This window comes from Haemorhous mexicanus, chromosome 2, assembly GCF_027477595.1.
Source record: "Haemorhous mexicanus isolate bHaeMex1 chromosome 2, bHaeMex1.pri, whole genome shotgun sequence".
Taxonomy (NCBI): domain Eukaryota; kingdom Metazoa; phylum Chordata; class Aves; order Passeriformes; family Fringillidae; genus Haemorhous; species Haemorhous mexicanus.
In genome coordinates, this window is record NC_082342.1 from 28954353 (window position 1) to 28978157 (window position 23805).

The following is a 23805-nucleotide window of genomic DNA, read 5'->3' on the forward strand; positions in this document are numbered from 1 at the left end:
CTGGACTTGCTTGTCCAGCAACAAGCTGTCATTTGTTCCTATGCACTCTACAGGTCTGTTCCTGAGAGGGTTTGGAAGCTTGTAGCTGTTACTGCTCTGAAAAAGGAAGGGAGGTGGGGAAATGTAGCTGGCAAGGAAGACAAGTTAGTCTCTGGCAGTTCAAAAAGGGTCCATGGAGATCTGGAAAATGTCAGGGAGTAAAGTTTGCTGTTTACAGAGTTGCACAGAGTAGGTAAAGCAGAAAGTCAGCAGGCTTGTTGGACTTCATTTGTTTATATAATTGAGGCTTCTGGCTCTGACTCTCACATGAGCACAGGAGAAACTCCAGCTACTTTTTACATGTATATGGAGTCCTGGCTACTTTTTACCTTCATAAGACCTGACGTCTTGAGCACTGTTTCCGTTTTCCAGGAGGAACAGAATTCAAGCTGAGGAGCTGTGTAAGTCGTATTTTATGTGACTTACAGATTTGTGTGCACAGACTCAAGCTGTGCTAAAGCATGTGCTGAGTTTCAGCAGCAACTTCGTCTGTTCCCTCAGATTGGGCTGTAAGCAGAGAGCACTGAAAAAGGTAACACAGCAGCACAGGAAGGCACTGCTTCAGTGCTGAAAACTCTGCACAAGGCTGTGCATTTGTGTGTCCTGCTGGTGAAAATGTCCAGCCCCCTGTCACTCAGTACAGTCCTTGGAACAAGGCTCAGCCTCCATGATCACTGGGGCTGCCATCATTCCTGGGCCTCCTTGAGTTAGCACTATTTTGGCACAGAGTATTCCTTATCAAAGTGAAAAGGTGATCCCATGATCAAAATAGGATAGAGAGATATTTTGAAGTCTGTCATGGCCACGCTGTGTGAGGCCATCTGTACATGCAAAACATGGGGAAGGCAGGGGTCCAAAAAGAGCTGGATCCAGCATTTGGCTTCACACTAATTTCTGATCCGAACACAGCCTCTCTTCTATGTGGTGGTAGCTAATGTTGCCAATATTAAGTGTTTTATTTGAAGTCTTACAATGTTAGGCAGTGGTCCTCCAAACACCAGCTCCTGAAGTCATGAGATTATATAAAGAAAAAATCCACTTTCATCTCCCTATAGAAAACAATTCCTTGACTTGGAGATACTAAAAAAAATCTGGAACATATAAACCCAAAACATTTCTTTGTGAATTCAAATTAAAAGGGCATGCTTTCTTTTTAAAAATGTGATTACTTTTGAGTCAAGTTCCTGATTTTTAGAGCTTGAGTCATCATTTCTTAACACTGGGAACTGGCACTGCCATGTGATTTTCTAGGAAGCAGAGTGTTTAAAGAGATTGCAGCCCAGGAGAGGTTAGAACTTAGGATTACAGCCAGAAGAAAACACAGCTTCTCTCTTGTAAATTCTGCAAAAGCGATGGCTTCGCTCAAAGTGCTGAGAGCCAGAGCTGAAGGCACTCCTGGTTCCTCATTTTTCACAAAGACACTGAGTCCAGTTGGTTCTTTAAAGTCCTTTAGTGGAAGGACAGCCTGGAAGGACAGCCTAGAAAGACAGCCATTCACTCAGTGCTATGTAATGAGCCTCAGGAGACAGAGACTGGCAGAGCTGGAACAGTGGACTAATCCAAACCTACATAACATTTCCTAGTCCCCAGACTTGACAGCTGGACAACAGGAGCCCGTTTATCAGGTACCAAAATGCAATATTTACTGTAGCTGTCTGTCCAATCCTCCTGGAAGGTGTTTCTTGCCATCACAGGAGAATGAGATGTGCATGAAACCAGGCAACAAGCACAACCCCATTAAACTATCTCAAGTCTATGGCATTAGTGGCAAGTGGATACAGGCTGTCCCATGCTACCAACAGCACAGGAGAAAGCCTCAGAGAGAAACATTCAGCTGTAAAGTTTGTTCTTACCAGAGAGCTTCTGTGCCCTTACAAAGACACTCCCATTTCGACTCAGTTTAGACTTCGATTCTGAGCCAGAACGGCCCAGATTAAATATTGACTTCCATTTCTTGGACTTGGTGGATAATTTCCTCCTGGAAGGAAAAAAGGCTCAGATGATCACCAAACTTTAGAGGCTTTTGCCTTTTTAATACCCTCCAAAGGCCTCTGAGCTGTCTCCCTTCAACACTTTCCATTTTTTTCTTCTCACACCTCTTTTAACTCTAAAGCCTGCAAAGCTTAGCTATACAACCAGCCCTTGTTGGCTGCATAGGTATCAATCATGCTGTAAATGATTTATCTGTACTGCTGATTTAACTATTTCATGGATGGAAAGACACCTAAGCCTTCAGATAGTTGGCTCTGGCATCATGCTACAGCAACAGTGATTGAACAATCAACCATGCTTGTCTCCAGAAAAGAGTGATTTTCAAGGCTGCAATAAAGCAAAGAAAAATTGCCTTTTTAACAGGTTTTAATGACACAATGTATGATAAATTCTAGGGAACTGATGGAACTGGTACCATTTCTCAGAGCACAAAGTTATGCTTTAAAGACCATGTCTTGAGGCAAAAAATAAAGGGATTCCTTAATGAAAACTAGCTATTAATGCTTCTTAGGCCAACCTTAATTTAATCACAGGTGTTATATATGCCTGTGCAAGGATAATGTACTAACCAAACAGGAGGAGGTTTAAGGGAATTAAATCAATTTCTCATAACCCTCAGAGGAAGTGGGACACCAGTTCCCTGAGTCTCCTTGGAAATCCCAGCTTTTGCAGAAAGAGGCTTCTTGCAATTTTTTCCTTGTATACATATTTCTTCATGAAGATCTGTTTCACTTCCTTCATTCTCATTCTGACTCCTCCTTCAATCTCCCAATCTTTCAGAGCAAGAATTCTCTTAACTCCCTGTCCTGCTCTCCACATTGGGCTTTCTATCCCCATATTTCTGCTTTTCTTTCAATACACAGAGAAGTACAAATCAGTCCTACAAAGGGGATTAACATTTGGGGATAGGACTTTTCAAATGAGAAAGGAGAAGACTCTCTAGAGGGATAGAGGGACAAACATATTTTTGTCTTAAGCTGGTTATCCTCTTGCCAGTATTCTGCTAGATGACTCCTTTTTGCTTTAATGTATCAAGTGCCAATAAATATCTTTGTTCTGGTGCTTTCTGGGTCAGTAGATTAATGAGCCTCCTGCTGCAGAGGCTATAATCTATTTGAACCAGGCAGCAGAGTGGCCATATATTAACAGTTAGATAGACCAATAGATAAATACTTATTCTGGGCAGCTGTGCCAACAACTGCAGCAACCTCAGCTGAATTCAGACTCTTCTCCTGGCATAGACATAGCTGGCATAGGTGCCACTATGTAAATATCTCTCCATGCTGGGAGTGAAAATGAGCCTTCCTGCTTGGCTGTAATTCAGAAGAACCAGGAAAATAAGAATCTGGAGCAGGTCAGTGGCACCAGGCGTGCCCTGGACTGGCCACCAGCAGGTGGAACTCGTAGACGAGCTGTGCCCCAACCTGCTCCACGCTCATCCCGTGTTTAGCCAACTTCTAAGCTGGCACAAGGATGCAAAGACAATTCGTTCCTCCTGCAGGAGGTCTGTGAGGTTCTGCCCTGATGGAGAGATGAAAACTAGTGGAGTTATGAACCCAGCACCTGAAATGCTTCTCAGGAGCAGCTCAGCCTCTTTTGAGGACACTGAATTTACTTTTGTAATGGCAGTAGATTTAGAGGAGTGCAGGTGTGGGGGTATCTCATTAACAGAAGGATCATTCCCAATCACACTGGGGAACCTGCACTTTTTCGTTTGTGCTTTACACTCCTCTTGGCTCTTACTTGCTGTCAGGAAGGTCAACAACTGTGTGGAAGAGGGACCCAATTACAGGCACAATTTCAGGCAAGCTGTTCTCTCTCCTCTCCTTCCGAGCAGGATGGGATGCAGACAGACTCCGTGCCTGGGCTTCTTCCAGGCTCACCAGTTTCATTGGCAGGGAGGCTGAGGGGAGGGTCAGACTTTTCACAACTGATGCACTCTCTGAAAAACAAGAAAATACATTCCAGCCTGGGGTGAGGAGAGCAAGAGCTTCCTGGCTTTATTTGACTGGAACATCTCCTGTGGAGGGGGGAAAGAAGTGGCACGTGCAGGGAGAAAGGCTTTTTGTCAGATAAGCCTTTCAGCTCCCCAGCAACCTTATCCATCTGAGTACATTCCCAGCAGGGGCTGTGCTTGCCAGCCAAAGGCTGTGTTATGTGGATTTGCTTCCTCTGCTGCAGACACTTCTGTGTGAAGGAGGTGTCTCTGAAAACCACCAGGATTCACACATTCCCTTTACTCCTCCCTCACTCCCTTCCTCCATCTAACCCCCACCGTCCCCCGATTTTGGAGTGGTTCAGTCCGTGATCCCAATTTGGTGCCTAGTTCTTTCTCTCACTTCCACATCTTTCTCCTTGTCTTGTTGCAGGACAGGGAATTGTTCTAAAAACCAGCATTAGCTGAGCTTTTTAGTCCATTTCAGGGCCACAGAAAGCAGTCTCACTGATAGCCCAAAGTGTCTGTTTATGGGGGCAGGGGCAAAGCCATGTTAAGGTTAAGAATGAGTTGACACAGGGCTGCAAAGCAGAAAGGTGGATACTGCCTGAGTACTGAAGGAATCAGAAGTCTTTTGAGTTTGTAAAATAGGAAAGCGCATATATCTACAATTATGTGAGGTCACCGTGGATCCATGCCTTCTCACTTCCCAGTCTTTGCCAACAAAACCATCACTAAACAGCAAAATCAGCACCTCTGAAAACTACTGATGTCCCAGGAAAAAAATACATCTCTTTTGTAAAATGGCCTCAGGAACAAGCTGTAAGTCTTTGGAGCACAAGATTAATTTTTTTTCCCAGGAGTGCCTGGGAGTGTGACCTCTGACTTGGGTGGAAATAGTGGCTGCAGGGCAGGTATTGTTGGTATGAGGAATTGTAACTGGGGGAATCTGACAGAAGAGCTGAGACTGCGGCTGACGGACTTAGAGAGAAACTTAGACCAATATTGAGAATCAATCAGGTGGTCTTCCTTTTAGGGAAAGGGTTAAGCCACAGGAGATCATGCAGAAGATGAGACATAAGGCAACCTGAGAAAACACTAAAGGAGGCTAGTATTGAAAAAGAAAATGTTGAAGATAGGGATGAAGAAGACAAGAGTAGTGAGATATTGGGCTCAAGGTGTCTTTGGGGAAGTCTGTGGCGATAGCAAGGGTTACTGTGCTTGTAATGTTAGTTGAAGGAGAGCTGAACGACGTAGCAAGTGACACAGGAAGTGGCTCGGGGAGGTTGCTACCAATGTTCTCTGCAGAGCTGGCTTTCCTGTTGTTGTTGAAGAGCTGATCCACATGGTTCAGGATGAACTCGATCACCAGCTGCTGCACTCGCACCTCCAGGAAAGCTGCATCCCCATTGCAGCCAACTGCCTCAATCTCCTTTGACCTGCACAAGGAAAGAGGGGTACCAGTAGTGAGCATTGCCACACACAGCCCCCGGCAAGGACAGACCAGATTTCTTCCTGCAAGCAAGGCAACTGGGATGATTTCCCCACTCTTGCTGTACCTCTTCCTCTCCTTCCCTCACAGGCCCTCATCCCTTCTTTGTCTTTTCACTCTTTTAAAAACTATTTTCTTTGATTTCTTTGCCATCTCTGCTGCTTCCTTTCCTGAATGTGCTATTTTCCCTACATGGCTTTTACATTTTTCAGCAGGTAAAACTGTGACTCTCAAGTACCATTCTTCTCCCTTTTTCCCATTTTAGCTATTTCAAGGCTGGGAGCCTTCAAAGGCTGCTTCTAGATCCCTACTCAGTGAAGTCCCTTAGACCCTGCTCAGGTCTTCCCCATGCCAATTTCTTCAATACTTTGCTGTGTGCCCCAATAGTCTCTTCTCTGCCCCCCCCCCCCCCCCCCCACTATGCTTCCACATTCTCAATCTTGCTCTCAGCAAAGGAATATTCTTTATCTTGACATGCCAAAGTGTTGCTGAAGAAATTATCTTTGGGCAATGGATCCTTTGTAAAGTTAATGACTGGTGTGTTAGATAACAGCTTGGGGCATTGCCAAGAGGATAACCCTCTGAGGAGACTGCAGTTGCATTGCTTGCTCCTTTCTTTTCCTCCCTGGAACTTGTATTTATTAAAGATTGCAAAGGAAAAACAGACCTCTTTTATTTTTTTTTTTTTTTACAAGGACAGATGTTAGAATGAAAATGTCTCAGTAGTAAAGTCTCAATTTATGGTATTCAATAGAGTCAACATTTGATTCATTTTCAGAACCTGCTCTGCCATTTTTAGGATTCAGAAGGGTGAGATAACTTTTTAGAGCATGCTTTTCAGGCCTGTACCTCTCTAGCCAATGTTCTCTGCCAGCCCAGGGCAACCCTGATGGCTCTGCCATCACCCGTCTCCTGCCCAGTTGCAGTCCTGGAATCTCCTTGCATAGTTCATTCCTCTAAATGCAGGGGTATTGGATGGATGGATAGATGGATGGATGGATGGATGGATGGATGGATGGATGGATGGATGGATGGATGGATGGAAAGGGAATTTTGACAAGATACAAAAGTTTGGGTTTTTTCCCATATGCTATTTTATCTTGTTCTGCTTAGCTCTACAACATAGCAGCCAAACCTCTGCCTGCATCTAATCCAGGCTTCTTCACAGCAGAGTGCCAGGCACAACAAACATGAAAAACTAGCTGGTGGTCTTGAGATCTGACACTGCCTGCCATTTCAAGCCCAGCAAGCTCATCTCAATTTTGCACAAGCAGATCTGGGAACAGGTCTCTAGTATTATTGCCCTGGTTTTCTCCCTTCTGATCCTTGCTGTCTCTCACTGCCCTGCTGCAGAAGCACCGGCACCACCAAAAATTAACATTCCCAAGTGATGAGTTAAGTCCCCATTTCTAAATCTATGCTCAACTTGCAAATAACAAGTTTTTTTAGTAAGAAACACACAAACCCACAAGCTTCCTTGGACACTGGCAGTAAAACCTTAGATTATTCAACCTGGAAGAAAAGCTGTTTACTCTGCTACACTCTTTAGTTGCTCAGCTTTTCCCTGTCTTTGCATTTCCCTCAGGTCATTAAGCTCAGATGCTGCCACTGCCCTTGGAACTCAGCACGCTGCTCTGGATTAGAGGAACCTCTAGTGTACCTGAGGAGATTTGGAGCCCACACCAAGGCCAGGTTTCTGGTGTGCATGTTGGTCATGTTGCTGAAGGAGGCCAGGTGAGTCAGGTGCTTGATCAGGTATTCCAATGTTCTGCAGTTTCACACAAAGAAAGAAAAATGTGTCACGTTGCCAGTGCCTGCCTGCTGGCACAGCGAGGCTCAGAGCCAGCCCTGTCCCCTCCCCAGGTGTCTGCAATGCCACATCAGAGCCCAAGGGGCAGAGGAGACACAGCACCAGCATCTGCATGGGATGGCAGTGAATGCCTGGACAGCTGAGCTACAGCTGGGGTGGCCAATGGTGGGACATGAACCAAAGTATCCTTAGCATGATGGGAACAAAGAACACAGGAGATGGGTGGAAGAGGGAATGGGATGATGCAAAGGCCGAGCTCTTAGCTCTTACTCAGGCACCTCCAGTAGATCATCTTCTTACCACACCCAGGACACTGCCAAGGGTGCCACAGTGGTCATACTTGGGGAAGGAGGATGGTAAGACTGCAGCAGGGACACCTTGTTCTGTCTCTAACAAAGGTTTATTCAATGATATTTAAATGCCAGATAAATTGTTGCCAGATTTGGAAATGGTGAGTCAGCTTTTGGAAATTGATTTCTGGAAATGAATCCTAGAGCTATTTCAGGCACTATTCCCTGATGAGGGTGAGGTCACCATGCTGATCATCAGCACCTCTGTGGACACAATCTTACCTGTAATGTGATGGTGGGAGCTCCTGGATGACATTTTGAATTCGTGCCAGCTGCTCGTCCTCAGGGAAGCGTGACACTGCTTCCTGCAGGGACACAAGGATACAGTACACCCTGGCAATGGACTCAGGGGAAAAGGAAGAGGGATGAGAAGGGTCACACAAGACACCCTGTCTTAGAGGGAATGCTCTCTGGTTACCCTACAGAGCTATTGAAGAAGAAGTTTCTTTGTGTCCCCAGCACAGCAGAGATTTCCTGCACTGTTATTCCATGTCTCAGCACACCATGCCCACACATTCAGACATGGTGGTCAGTATTTATGGGAGAGGGGCAATCAAGGACTTAGATCTCCAATTACAAACTACAGGGGAGTTTTTGGCTTGTGTTGGTTTGTTTTGCTTTGCTTTTCATGGGGTATTTTTTTGGTTCTTTTCACTTTTTTTAACTTGGGTAATGATGGATAAAATAAAAAGAGAGGAGAAAGAGAGAAGTGAAAATAATGGAAAAAGCAAAAAGCAATGACACCCCCCAAATATAACCTGTTAAAACATGTTTTTCAAGCTGTGTTATGAGAATGCCTTGAATATACATGTTCTGTATTCTTCAGAATAAACAATATTTTGACTGTCATAAGGACATAGCTGAGGGGATTATTTTTGTGGGTTTGCATCTTTCATGATGGAAGAAGCTGTAGCAGAATCCCTGCCCAGCGCGATTAATAAATTCTTAGAGTTAGACAGAATCAAAGTTATACATCTCAGTCTTGAGCAAATCTCTACAGAACAAGAGCTCAGAGAGCCATGAGAAGCTTTTGTCAGCATTCCTAGGAGTTCACTGCATTGGCATCCATCTGTTCAGCTATTCCCTTTCAATATTTCTGCTGGGGGAGGACAAGCCACTAGCCAGTCCAAACAGTGCATGACTGTCTGGGAACCTCCTCCTACCCACCCGACTGCCACTGGAGTTTGGAGCGAGTTCAAAGGAAGATGTTGTGACCCACACAGCCAGCACAAGCTTTGCCTCCAGACAGATGTCAGCTCTGCCAGTGGAGGAAAGGAAGGAAGCAGCCTTTCCCAAGCCACCCGCCGCTTAAACATCATGAACCTGAAATTACCAGCCACCGCTAAAGAAGCATCTTCCTGCAGCAGCCACGACAGCACCCCCCGTGACGATGCTGGTTTTGTCACTGCCCTCTTCCCTGCAGATCACTTCTCATCTGCAACCATCAGCTAACCAAACATTGCCAGTTTCCAGGCCAGAGAAGTGATGGCAGATCAAAACAAGTGAGCTCACTAGTTAGGTATATATGAGATCTGGTTTGCCCAAATTAAAGGCAGTTAACTCCTTCTAGTGATTTTACAAGCGTCTATGGTGCCTTAAAACAAAAACAAAAACAAAAACAAAAAAAAAAAAAAAACTACCCAGAAATCTGAAGCATAAGAGCTCTTGTAATCTTAACCCAATGTTTCCAGTTGAATAGCCTTGTCCAAAAATGGAGACTGAGAGAAATAAAAACTTTAACTGGTGCACCTAAAGCATTAGATTTCAACTAGATTGTACACAATATTTTCTAACCTGGTGCATATTTTCATTCTCATAGTCAACCTTCCAGGTCTCAATGACCTAATGATTAGACAGCAAGTGAATACCAGCTTCTCTGAGGTCATGACCTGTTCAGTCCTCCAAGCCACATGTCTGACCCACACAAGCTGTGCTTTGAGACCTGAGGAGACCTCTAAAACTGCAGATTACAGCAGCAGAATACAGAATTCAAGGAAGAACCAATAACTCCACTAGTGATTCTGGGAGTCCACAATTCATGAGCCCTTGTTAATGAGCGGAATAAAGTCCAGAGAGGGAAGGTAAGCTTGGCCTCCTAGAGCTGGTCCCTCTATGCCCAGGCTAGAACAAGCCAAGCAGAGTCAACTTATCTGTCCTGAGAAACAACCATCCATCACTAGGATACAAGATGGCAATCATTTGGCAAAAATTTATAGCCAGTGAGGTCATGACCAGGATGTTACACCTGTGAACTTGACATAGTGATGACCAAGAGGACAACTCTTCCCTAGTCATTAAGAATTCGACTTTCCTTAGACAGAAATCTCTGAATCACTGTGGTGACTCAAAGTGCAGCCTATCCCAGCTCAGAGCCAGCTCTGGCTCAGTCAGGCTGGGATTAGCATGTGTTCTTTATTCCTACCAGCACTCGTCTGCTGAGGTACAGCTGCCACTGTTCCCTGTTCAGACACCCCATGCACACACACGCTCCTAGTGGGTTTTCTGCTCCTTAGGGAACTGGTCTTTTTTCTTTCTTTCCTCCTAGTATCTGACTGTGCTTCCTGTCAGCTGGGTTACCAATTATAAATCCCTTCTGAGCAGGCTTACATGAATAATGGATTTTGTGGCTAAGTGGAAAAACTGAAAAGCCAGAAATTTTTTAAAAAACACCTTTTTAGGTCAACCCAAAGTGATAACATTTTGGGAAGCTGGCATAAGATCTTAGAAAACAACTGTTCAAGGTTGACCAAAAGCATCACACTCAAACATTAGTTACAGAAATGATAATTAAAATTTGGAACTATTTAACCCTTTTCTGAAAGACATTTTATGTAAGTTAGATGTGTTGATGTACTATTGAAACATTTCCTTTAGAAAGTACTTGTAAAAGAAACACTCAGACAGTTACAGAAATGTTTTCCCTTTTGTTTTTGAATGAAGCTATTTACCAAATATATCTACTGAAAATCTGCAAATCATCATCCCAAAACTTCACTTTTCAGCAAACATTCTTTCCTAAAAGAAGTTTCCATTTAAATCTTAATGTTTCCTTTAGAGCATTTTTTCTTCCATAAATCAGTAGTGATAGCCAGGAAGACACCGGCCAAATGGCTCCAACAAGAATGAGACTCATCAGTTACAGTGAATGGCTGAATGATACCCTGTATTTTCAAGATCCTATTCATCCTGACTGTCTCCAGCAGTCCTACCCCATATCCTCAAAATCCTTATATCCTGAGGATACAGGTCAATTTTTCAAATCTGCTCAGGATTTTCCTGAAGATTTGACTATACATCACCTTAAAACAAAGACTAATCTTACTTAAAATTTGGAACAGCAAGACACCTAACATTACTGCATGGCTGTCAGGCAGCACAGCGAGCCACTCCCACCCCAAAATCCCCAGCAGAGTCATGTCCCTAACAGCTACCTGACTTCTTACAGCAAATTCCTGCTTGGCCAGCCCATCTGACTTTGCCCCACAGCAAGCACCCCTGGCACTGACACCTCTTTCCAAAACAGGCAACAGGGAGATTTTGGAGAGCATCTCCTCGTGAGGACCCCATGGATCTCTCCCAGTGCCTTCTGTGCCACAGCAGTGTCACTTGGAAGTGCTTGATTTGGGACAGAGGCAACTCGGACAGCAGCACCTGATTTTGCAGAACTTCTTCTCTGCAACATCTGACATTTTTGGCAATGGCTGTCGCCTCCTCCTCCCAGCAAATGGGAAAGAGCAGGATGACAGAAATTCTTAACAAAGGACGGATGTTTCTAACACTGAGAAAACAATCTTTCCCATCCCCCACACCAGTTATCTTAAGAAGTTGGTAAATTCTTTTAGCTGAAACTGCATACCTTCAGCACGCAAGATTTCAGCCTCAGTGATGGAATGTAAATTTGCTGGTGTCATAAAAAACTGAAAGTAGATTTAGAGTGCTAAGAAACACGCAGCTTTAATAACAAGCATAGCTTGCTGTGCCACCTTTTAATAAAATATTATCTGTCATAAAAATTAGCCAAGTCTCTTAAAAATTCAGGCTTTGTGGTCTTATATTTCTGCTCCCCCGCAGTCTGCTCCTAAGCTCCAACTGTATCCATGTATAATCTATGGCTGTTTTCCAGAATCAAGTAACTACTCTTTGAATTGTAATCTCTTTAAACAAAGTTAGAGATTTCTGCTTGGCCAGTTGCCACCTTCCTCTGCCATTTGTATTTACAATGTGATCATGATGGACCTGATATGCCGTATCTGGCATAACCAGTATCCTCATCTGCAGCCCTGCAAACAGTATGAAAAGTGTGACAGATGCACAAAAGTTGATGCTTTACACATGGGCTGGGCAATCAGTTTGTGCAGGTGTCAGGGACAGTTGGAGGGACAGGGATGAGGAAACCTCACCCCTGTGTTTATGATCACAAGCCCAGATGAACCAGAAGACTCAGTGATGGACAGTAATGAGGAAAAGAAAGAGAATTAGTGCTGGGAGGAGGTGCACAATGGGGAAAAAAAGAGGCAGCAGGGAAGCAACGCAGTGAAAAAATGAGCAAGATGAAGGGGAGGAAACAGCAGACAAACTGAGAGAAATAAACATGAAATGGTGAAAAGAAACAAGGACAGGGGAAGAGAGCCAACATGAGATGAGAAGGGAAGAGCACTGAGAAGTGTTTATATGGATAGATGCACCAGAAGCCAGGACATTGGAGTGAATCCCAAACAGCTGTCATGGAGGAATCTGCAGCACATCCACACTGCTGGAGAAGAAGAACAGCCAAGGGTCTTACCGTGAATTTCTTGTAGAGCTCATAAGTGAGGAGAGGGTTGGGCAGTTCCCTGAAGTACAGCTTGCAGAGTGACCCCACACAGTGGATGTCCTGGAGGTAAACTTCCCTTGTCAAATCTGGGCATTGGTCAGAAACAAACTCTTGTCTGAAACAAAATGGAAGCATAACAATATGGGCGAATAAGAGGTGTAGCAGGCCAGTAATCCACCCTAAGTATTCATTTACAGCTAGAGAAAAAACAAATGGGAAAGCAGAGATGTCTCTTCAGACTGGCCCAGTTTATGTCCCAAGTTCAAGTCCCTGAGGTTTCTATCAGTCTCCGTTATCCCTAACTCAGGGAGTGGACCTCAAACTGATAAAAGAGATTACTTTGTCCCAAAGTGAGAGAGAGTAACTCAGTACTTGCACTGAGACCCTCTTTGCCTTTTCCACTAATAGATGCAGATGGAGACCGAGGTTTTTTGGGCTAATCCCTAAAATGTTGTCTTCCCCGGTCAGCAACTTCAAAGACAGTTTATCTTCTGCATCAGTGTGGAGCTCTGTTGGCCACAGTCTGTACCTGAGGGACTAGCACCGAAAAGGTGCTGAGCAATGTCCCTGAATCCCTCTGACACTCCCAGACGTTGCCCTTACCTCAGTTTCTGTATGTTGGATGTCACTCCTGAGAGCCGGTAGATCCCATCCACGATGCCATGAGTCTCAATGAACTCCGCACAGCTCTTCAGCACGTAAGGGACTAGAGAGGAAAGCAAAGCAAGATGTCCAGTGAATACACACTGACAGCTCCCACAAGTCACCAGAGAGAGACAATTCCATGAAAAAACAGCAGGGAACATCCACTCTCTGTGGGTGCAGGGAAGGGTACAGCAATGAAAGAAATAGAGGGCAAATCAAAAATAGGCCCTGCAAAGTGGCCGTGAGGATATGCTGTGGTTGTGCCATGCAATGCTCATTGACGTGTGACAATGACTGACCCTGAAGTCACAGTAACATAGCAGAAAGAAAGGTAGGGTTTCCCTCTCTTCCTTTTTATTCCAAAATAAAGTAAAATAAGCTCTTTCATTCTAATTGAAAGCATGTGGTAAAGCTTGAGGTCCTGGGAACATCCACCCTCCTCAGTATAGAGCTCCAGCCTTGCTGAATTGTGCCAAAAGGTCTCATTGGCTTGGATAAAAATCAGAGAGGCATTCGCACTTCCATATAAGCCTACATACCGACAGTTTAGTGCTCATAAATCCCACTGAGGGGGTATAAAGTTCAAATATTGACTAGATCTGCACACTGACAAAACCTGACATTGGCTTCAGAAGAACTCCATCAGCATAACTAGACAAAGACTTAACCAGTCTTAAAGCTGAGAGGAGCCTGAGGCACAACATTTACATCTAGACTTGGACCAAAAGTATATGTTTATTTTTTTCCCCATTACATAGGTATAAGAAGCCCCCATTCTCTTGGTCAGATCAAGGCTCCCTGTCCCCAGTACTATAACAACCCAAGCTATAACAATAACAGTAAGAAAGCCCTTCCTTATTAGGTGCTAGAAACTACTGTGTATTTAATGCAATGCTTCACACAGCCATAGGCACAAGTTGGTAAATGCACAAGTCAAAAGTTCCCTGCTGTAATGCTGACTCTGCTGCACTGCACATTTCAAAAGCTGTATGGAGAGAAACCAGCTAAGCCATAGATTGGACTGGAAAGCCAGGCATAGCAATTACTGCATCTTTGTGACACCCCAGAGACAATGCCTCTGGCTGGACCCTCCCTGAGTCCTTCTGCTCAAAGGTCAGGACTATAATGGCATATTAACATGTGATTCATCAGATGGCATCCAAAGACAGCCCTCCAACAACAGCCTGAACAAAAACAGTGTGTTTCATTACTTAGTATTTCTCATGGGAGCCACTGAGACCAGAGCCAGCTTATGGGTGGACCTGTCCCTGCCAAGCACTGCAGGGCACAGGCTCTGGTGAGAAGGGCTCCAAGCTTGCACCCACCTCAGGGACACACTGCTACTGAGCCAGTCAGTCAGGGAAGTGCTGCCCTTCCGCCTCCTGACTTGCTGAGGGAAGTAAAGAAGAAGTCCTTTCGTGTGTCCCTTCTCTTGTCTTTTGGCCAACCCAAACGCAGGCGTGCACAAAGTCCCAGTGATTACTTGGAAGCCCAAACAGTCCAAACAGACTAATTCTTCTCAGCCAAAGGAACTTCTCCAAAACAACAGGGAAAAATTGACTTTATGGTTTTTTGGTCAGGCACTCATAACAGGGGTACGTTGGTCATGGTGTGTCACACTCAAAGCCCTTGTGCTGATTTTCAAGACCCTCAAGCTGTTGGGCGGAGCTCAGGGCAGAGGCCCTAAGCCTACAACAGTGTTCATGAAACCATGGAATTGCAAAGAGAACAGCTGAAGTCTACAGAGTGAAAGCTTTGTCCACAACAGTCACAGAGCTATAGTATTCTCTCCTCTTGGACTTTGGAGGGGAAGGTGCATCAGAGCCTTCTAGAAAGGAAAGAACCTGGGAAGCATTCTTTTCAGGGCATGCAACACCTACTTGCTATGAGGGCTGAATGGTGTGGAAGGAGACAGAGCAAAAAAAAAAAGAAGAACTAAATTTCTTTAATAACCTTCCAAGAAAAGTCCAAGTGACACATCAAAAAAAGAGGACCTTCCTATCTCTAAGTAAGTCCTGATTATCTGCAACTGCAGTAGGGAACTCAGATCATATGATGATGAGAATGCTAAAAAAAAAGAGAAAGACAAGTTACTTCAGGCCTCATTTCCATTTCTGGAAAATCAGGCTTTAACATCTTTATGGTAGAAGCTATGCATACATGGCATATTAAAATTTCCTTCTTGGTAGGGGTCTTGGAATAAATGACATGTAGCCACCAAAAATGAAAGTTAGGCAGATCCATGTCCACCTCAGATCTGTCTGGATGAGGGAATAGAAACCATTGAACTCCGTGCAACCCAAAAAAGAGAATTAATTGAACAAAAAATATATTTGATCACAACAGCCACATGACAAGGTTTGTCCAAAGGTTAACAGTCTTTCATGGAGACAAGCCTCATATGATGGTGTCTGGCTGCCAAAAAATGGGGTACATGCACAAAGCATGCTTTATTAGATACTTTTTAAAACCTCAGCATTAAGAAAAAGAAAACTAAAATGCAACTAAAAATGCAGATAGTGATGTTTGTTGTGACTAATTTGACCTCTTGAAAGTAAGACCCATTAAATCACACCATTTTCTGGCTGAGTTCTAAGTTTCCTTGGAGTAAATTAGGTCAAGAGGCCTCAGGCAGGTAAACAAATCCCCTATATAGAAGAAGAGAAGACTAGATCCGTCTGTTGAGGACTGGTAAGCAAAAAACACGGGCCTGAGGGGAACAATCTGTTGCAAATGTATAAAATCCAACCCATTTTTGAAAGTGGGTGAAAACTGCACAGCAGAGACAACCTTTAGATTGCAAATAGGCAACATACACTGAGCTCTGCCAGTGTCTCTTACTGCAGCCCTGCATTTTTCCTTGCTTTTCCAACCCTGGGCTTCTCACATATCTCTGCCAGTGCCTTTCACTCATCATATACAAGATTTCCTGCCATACCATGTCTTTGGATCATAGGAAGAGAAACAGTCAGTTATGCCAAAATTTGCGGCAATTTTGTGATGTCAAAAAGAAAAAAAAAGCCATAGAGGACACTTTTCACGTGCAACTGAAAATTACAGACTTCAACCTCAGATCCCTGGAGGTGAAGAGACTACGTTGACTTCCTGCAAACCAAGCCCCTAAATGCAGCACTTGTATAGAACTGGAGCACAATAAATGTTTTCTATGAGCAGGACCTGTAGCTCTGACATTCCTGAGCAGCTCTGATCTCCTGCAAAGCTTAGCCTTTTGGGCTTTTGGGGGTGGTGAGGTTAGAGCAGCAGTGAGCAGCTCTCTTCTACTTCCAGGAGTTTCTGAGCTGGTAGCATTATTTCAGATGTGGCTCCTGATGAACTGAGGCTGGGATCAACCCTGAATGCAGGAAGGTACAGGCTCTGGCATGTGCTTTACAACAGGTCTCTATCAGAGTCACAGGGCATGTAAATCACAGGGCTGGGTGTCTCCCAAAGGAAGATCAGACGTGGATGGGGATTTAGTAGGGGCTGTACATGCAGGCACAGAAAGGAGATGGGGGGCAGGGAGTCCAATCTTGACACTCCTATAATTAACACAGTGCTGGAGGCTTAGGAGGCTTAGGAGCTGGAAGGGGCAGCTGGTGTCACACAGACCCCGCTTGTTCTGCCAGACAGCCAAACTGTCCTCGTTTAAAACTACAATAGAAACCAGATGGAAGAGGACAAGAGAGCGTGGAGCAAGGCATCAGTCAGAAGGGAAATTGAGTTATAAACACACTGCACACAAAAGACAATACTTCTCTTCCCCTAGACAAAAATAAACCAGAAGGGCAGTTACAGTAACTCGTTCCACTCTCCCTGGGTATCACCTCCAAGTTCAGTGTACACAGACGTGCACCTTCACCAGGGTCTTTGCCAAGACAACAGCTCATGCCACCTCCTTTACACTCGTCTGCCATTCTGGATGGGTCAGGCACCACTTCTCCTCCTTCTGATGCTCCCAGCTTCCAGTGGCAGGAGTGGGCACTGAAATTCCCACCTCCCAGAACTGCTGGCTCTCCCTTCTCCCATCCTTTCCCAGCCATGGTGCTGCCACCCACCAAACCTCCCCACCAGCAAGCAAGGTGCCCATTCTTTGCCAGCCTGACAAAGGCTCCATCTGGCACTGGACTGAGCATTTGGGATCCCCAAGCAGCCCAAGCTGGAGAGGCCACTAAGAAAAGAGGGAGTGTCCAGTGGGAGGGGACCCACCTGGCCTCCCACTAAAGCCAGCAAAGAGCAAGGGAGATGCTGGTCCAGCAGGAGATGCAGGCAATATCCTGTGGCTTTCAGCGCCACCTTCCAGAAGAAACTCTGAGTGTCCATGGGGTACCCAGGGAGGAGCTTGCTGAGCTCCTCCTTACTGTCTAACTGGGCACTATTCACACTGACCCTACGGGGTCAGTGTGAATAGTGCCCAGTTAGACAGTAAGTCAGCTAACCTGGACTGGGCCATGTGCTCCGGGTACACTGCACTGAACTGGACTGAATAGCAGCACACTGAATTTTCTACTTTACCCTTCTGTTATTTTCTCAGAAAATATTTCTCAGAAATTTTTTTCTACTTTATCCTTCTGTCATTTTCTCTTTCTTACTCCTTGTTAGAATACGCACTAGTGACAGACATGCTCAGGGCCTCCTTGGTAGTTGGTTTCTGCCACAGGGTGGAGGTTTTATGTCCTCTCTAATTTTATTTTAATTTTAGTTCAGCTATTGGGAGGATTAATGCAGACCTTTCATTTCACCTGGAACACCAACTTTTTGATTTTTGACTTGCAGGAAATAGTTTGGATTTTTTTTTCATTTCTCCCCACTACGAATCCTGCACCATTAAAAAAAAAAAAAAAGTTGTAGACATTTTTATTTCATCATTTTGGTTTTGTTATACATAAGTTTTTTTTTTCACTGTCTTCAATTGCCCTCAATAGTAGTGCATGTTTCCTATCATGCTATGTCAATACCACGACAATAAAGGTCAAAAGTCTCCTGTTTCAATTTAAATGACTAAAATAGGAAATACTTCCTTTTAAAAAGTGTTTCAGTCTGTACTAAGCAAGAGTTGTTATTTTGTACAAAATAATAATGAAACAGAACAAACTAATATATTCAGTTGGCCTCCTAATCACAGGAAAGGAACAACATTGTACAAATGGCAACATACTTGATCATCAGTATGTCTGATATGATATTTTTCTGCATTTCCTGACTTTCTACTGTAAATCACGAGTTTTAAAGCTGATTCACAGTATTTTTTTTCTTTTTTGCTGACATGGCCTAATTTTCACTAGGCATAAGGTTGGTTGAGAAACAGACTTGAGAGCAGATCAAACTGTGCTCTCCTCCCTGCAGCTCACCCAAGCCCTGGTGCAGCACATCAGTCACAACACCAGATTTTCTCCCAGTGCATTGCCCTAACCAGTGGCAGCTAAAGATAAATCCTGCCTTCACATCATGTAGCATTTCCTTTGCCTTCCACTGTTTCCTTGCCAGCAGCATCCAGGGATGGAAGGGACCACAGCATCCAAAATCCATGCAGAGGGTCTGTCCTGCTCAGAGATGAAATTGGCAGAGCTGAGAAAGGGGATGGTTTGCTCTGTCAGGATATAAATGCTACAAGGACAGAGGTTTCCAGGATGTCTGTGCATACTTTTCACCAGCAATAAATTCATTATACAGAATCAAAAAAAAAAAAAAAAAAAATCCAAAACCTGTTTCACTCTCAAATTCTAGTGTTGAATTTGGCTGTTAGCTGTAGCTAAGCTGCCACAACCCCTCCATACACACACACACACACACACACACACACACACACACACACACACTTGTATTTGAACAGCATGAGACAGTAAACAGCACCAAACAGGCATAAAAACAAACCTACAATTCTCCTTAGCTTTTCTCCTTTAGCTGCCATAAACACAGTTTAAAAGGATGAATGGTTGGCACCAAGGTGATCCTGTCCACATGGACAGCACAATTTATTCACCATGTAAGTCACACACTTCATGTGTTTTTTCCCCTCTGCTTCTGTGAGAAATGGCCCTGCAATGTCACAAAGGTTATCACAACAGTGCCATTCCCTGCGATGAAAGCACTGTCCTGTCACAGTTGTGATTTGGTGGGCAAAAATGTAGGAAAAACAGATCTCAAATCTGTCGGATGCTGTGAGCCATCGCCCTCCATGGCCTGCATGGGAAGTGGAAACACTGAGTGCTCTTTGGGATGTGGCCTCCTGATTTCAAGCACACGCATTTCAACACAATCTGCAGGCTCAGCTGTGAGTTTGAGTGAAGCCAATGGCACCAGCATCAAGGATTTTTTTTTTTCCCCCATTGATATTGCACCCAGCTTACATCTAACATATCTAAATAAGACATGTAGGAACACCTGATTTTCCAGAGCAGATCTGACAACTGTGATGTTAGAAGCAGGAATGAAAAAGCCCTTGGCAGACCCAGCCAGCTCATCATAGACAGCACACACATCAAAGAAAGCCTAAGAGAAAGCCCTGCCAAAGCAGCCACTGACTGCTGACTCTCAGCCCTGGCGGTCACTGTGCCCCTCTGAAATGTGACTTTACCTTGACATAGCTGGCAAATTCTGTCACGCAGGCACTTTTAAAAGAGGTTGTACTAAATACTAGAATAGTTTTGTTAGGAAAACATCCTGCTGAGAATTTCCTGCAAAAAAAGGACCAGATAACAGAACAGGATATCTCCACTCCTAACTTTTATGACTCTGTGGTACAATCACCTCGGAAAACAGTGGCTCAGGTTCTGCATGGCAGGTCAATGAGCTGTGCACGTCCTCAGCTAACCATTCAAATCCTAACAACCCTGATCCACAACAGATTAGGTTGGATATTGTCCAGCATTTCGTTTACCACATCACAAGCAATCAGGATAAATAATTCTGGAGATGGGAGTAACTGGACAATTTATGCTGTGTCTGGGAATGGACTCGGGTGTAAGTATGGAAAACATCAGGATAGTTTTGGAGCTGCATGTAATGAATTGACCTCTGTCTAGGTAAATGGCTAGATACTGTGATGATAAGCAAGCTGTAAGACAGGAATTCTGCCATGGACCTCGACTCCAGTGACATGTACTGAAACCACTAACAAATCCAAAGGCTGCACCAACTGATGGAGTGCAGGAGAAGGGCGATGCCGATGCTGCAGCTCAAGGGAGCTGGGAGAAGCAACCTACCAGGGAAGAGCCCAGGTATGTGTTGGGTGATGGGATGGAAAGCCAGTAATGTAGGCTTCATCTGAAGTCTCTTGAGAGCCTGCTGTCTTTCATCCGATTTATAAACAAGCTCATGGCATCTTTTCTGCATCATACTTTCTTTTCTTCTTCTGCTCTCCTCTTAAGCATGGAAATCCAAGTAATCAATGCTAACCCACACCATGTTTTCATTTACAAGAGCTTCAGAAGAAAGTTAAAAAACAGGCACATCTTTTACCTGGGCCTGCCACCTGATGTAGACCAGCTCATTTTCTTACAGTCCCAAAATTACTCTGGAGGCAACTTGTAAGCTTTAATACATGCTTTTTGACTATTGTAAGAGTGTAGAACCCAAAATTTCCCTTGACACTTTGAGATTCCTACATGGGATTCATAGGTTTCCAGAATCAGGAGAGCAGCAGTTCAAGGGGATCAATGCTCCCCACCTGAGTGTCAGTGTTAGTTTGTCCCTTAGTCCTTTTCTACTCGGACTCTAATGTGCTAGGCAACAGGGATTCCAGGTTTCTCTTTATAATACACTCTTTTGGGACTGTTAGAAGGAAATTCTGAGTGCTTAGGTCTTGATGTGCACCTGAAAAATACCAGTAACTAGTTAAACAGTTTTGAAGTCCTTTGTACTGTGCCCTTCACAAACACCATCTCCATACACAGAAATCTGTAGCAATCTCTAGAGGACGTGGAATCTGCCTGCAGTTTCTGTGCTGCTCTGTAAAGATCTCTCACTGACCAACAGATCCCTACTTCACTTTTTGTAGTGATGGCATGGTGACAAAGCAACAAAGGTGACTGAGCAATTAATTCCCAAATAAATGCTATTGGAAGGCTGCAGAAGAGACAGGATGAAGCAAGGAACTGGGCTTTATCTCATGAACACCCATGCTGCAGTAAAGTGGGCTGCTCTGCAGTTCTCTCTGCTGGTTTTTTTTCCAGGAAATTTCTGGAATGTGCAATTTTCCTTCAAATGTTCAAGGAGAGGATGGAGGTCCACCACCACTCATGGTTCTCCTTCCATGCTTGCCACACATTCACAAGCAGACATGACAGCCACTTCCAAGCTTTAAAGCACACATCCAGCTGTGCCAGCTTACTCAGGGTGGCAGTGCCAATGAGCTCAGGTGTGTAAAAGGGAGAACATCACCCCACTGAGAGCCCAAGTTATCGTTTGGTAGCAAGATACAAACTAACAGAGAAGCTGGTCCCAGACCAAGCTCTCGTGTGGAAGAAAAATGACATAGTTGAATCTCACAGAACTTACTTATATCTTCTCCCTTCTTTTTCTTTTGCCCTCTGTCACACTGATGGACTGATGCAGACTGACACTAGGTTATGCAGCAATGTTCTTTCACTCAGGCCTCCCCCTGATCTTGCCTCTAGGGCTCTCCTAGTCAAGAGCGGTACAGCAATTTCCAGAGGTTATTCCAAATGGGCTGTTTTACAGACAGTCAACAACTTAGGGCAAAGAGCAGGAAAATCACTGAGGATCATTACATATCACAGGCAGACAGATGAGGAGCCTGAATGCAAACCCATAACAGCTGCAAATGAGAAGTGAAAGGCAAACGAAAACAGACTTTTGCAAAAAAGTAAATATGGCTTTATGATGTCAGTCTGATTGAAAACAAACATGCAAAGGCACTAGCAATAATCAAGCATTATAATTTGTAGCCAAGCAGCATCAAATCCATTCCATCTTTGCTCAGTTGCTGAGCATATATTTAGACTGAGTGTTTTCATTGCCAGGTTGCCTGGGCCTGACCCAAAGAAACACACTCATACAAAAAAATCCCATTGGACTCCTCAGTATCTTCCACAAAAGAAAATAAGATCAATTTGTTCTATACCCTCTCACCTTTTACTGTGACATGCAAATACTAGCAAAGGAGGTATACAAATGATAGAAGCATTTTCACCAGCTTTACAGGAGCACAAAATGATGGTGTGAGTTTCAGCACAGAGTGGAGAATTAAGACTTCTGCTGGCAGTGGAAGGTCACCTAGAAATGCTCCCCCCAACCCTGCTCAGAGGAGGCTGAAAACAGGTCAGTATTTCTTTGAATAGGATTAAGCTGTGGGTAACTCGGATTGCTGATGCTTTTCTGGTGAAACAAGGTGCTGTTCTACCCATCCTAAGTAGTGCCCTGGGTATACAATCACAGCAGTCTGTGGGCTCAGCTTCTGAGTCTGAAAAACATGGGGAAAATTCTGCCAGAAGCAGCATCTGATCAGACACACATAACTCTACAGAAAAATAAGTGCATATATCAGCATATAAATGCATATACATACATACACACAAATGAATGTATTTTTACACATACAACTATTTCAGGGTATGTATGCACGTGTGTGCCTGTGTGAGGTTTCATGTGCATCACCAGGAAATTCTTCTTAGAGAAACAGATGGGTTTTATTGAGTTGTCAGTCAAAGCCTAACAAAGTCAAAAGATGTGAAAGTCATGCTAGGCCAATGTCATAGGTCTGGGGGACACATCATGACATGCTGGTCCTCTTGCTTGTTGTAGCGTTGCCCTGCTTGCTGCTGCTGAAGGCTTTGCTGGGTGAAGCACTCACCCACAGCCAAGGAAAGCTGTTGGTCTGGAGGACTGTTCCTCAAGCATGCATGGACATCTGCATCAGCAAGTCCAGAACCAGTCTCAGTGGACTGGTTTCACTCAGTAGTTTAGTTAAGAAGGGCAGCCCCTGGGATATGGGTCATATTGGCCAAATCTTTTCATCTTCAGAGGCTGCAGAATACTCCAAAGTGTATTCTTACAGCCATGTTCACAAGGATTTTGTTTTCCTTTCCAGACACCAGGGAGGGTAAAGAGCTCAAGAAAAAGCTGCTGAGCAGCCTGGCTCAAACATCTGCATGTGGTGCTGCTCCTTCAGGGCTTCTTGCAGAAACAGCAGGGAGCACAGCACTGCTCCATCTGCCAGCCCTGTGGCACATCAGTGCTCACATCTCTTGCAAGAGGGCAGTTTGCTCGCTCTCCAGAGCCTGAGAGAATCAGCAACGACAGCAAAGGAGGCAGAACAACATTTGCAGATGGTGCCACAGTGCCTCCCAGCCTTCTAGAGGCTGACCTGGGCTAGGATTGTTTAGAATGTTTCCTGCCATGCTCTTTGTGTCTGTCCACCTCCACCTCAGGACGTCAGCACACAACTACAGAGATGCACCCAGAGGACAAGGAATGGTTTCTCCAAGGCTAAGCTGCAGGGACTGGACCTCTGCAACTGCCTGCCAGAGGTGGAAGGGCATCAGAAATAGAAACTAATTCTGTCAGATGGTCAGTGATGAAAGGAGGCACAATGTTGCTTTTAAAGACACTAGTAAAAGAGGAAAAGAAATAAAGCTGAATGAAATATTCAGCATGATGGTATCTCCTTACTTCTCAAGAAGGCTTCCATCCCCTCACCTAGTAAGGACAAGTCAGGAAAGATCTCCATCTACACAACACTCTTCTTTGTACTCACAAGGCCTTTCTGCT

At 44.4% G+C, this 23805-nt stretch overlaps 1 protein-coding gene across 1 annotated transcript in view; it reads right to left on the reverse strand.

Annotated features, from left to right (window-relative positions):
• The window catches only part of ARHGAP31 (Rho GTPase activating protein 31), a 60616-nt gene that overhangs the window by 11063 nt on the left and 25748 nt on the right, over positions 1–23805 (reverse strand). Inside the window, exons 2-8 of the mRNA XM_059838040.1 lie at positions 13036–13138; positions 12403–12547; positions 7842–7924; positions 7120–7227; positions 5261–5406; positions 3775–3973; positions 1893–2017 (exon numbers count right to left, since the gene is read on the reverse strand). Of these exons, the coding sequence (XP_059694023.1) occupies positions 1893–2017; positions 3775–3973; positions 5261–5406; positions 7120–7227; positions 7842–7924; positions 12403–12547; positions 13036–13138 (909 nt within the window). The remainder of the gene's footprint in view (positions 1–1892; positions 2018–3774; positions 3974–5260; positions 5407–7119; positions 7228–7841; positions 7925–12402; positions 12548–13035; positions 13139–23805) is intronic.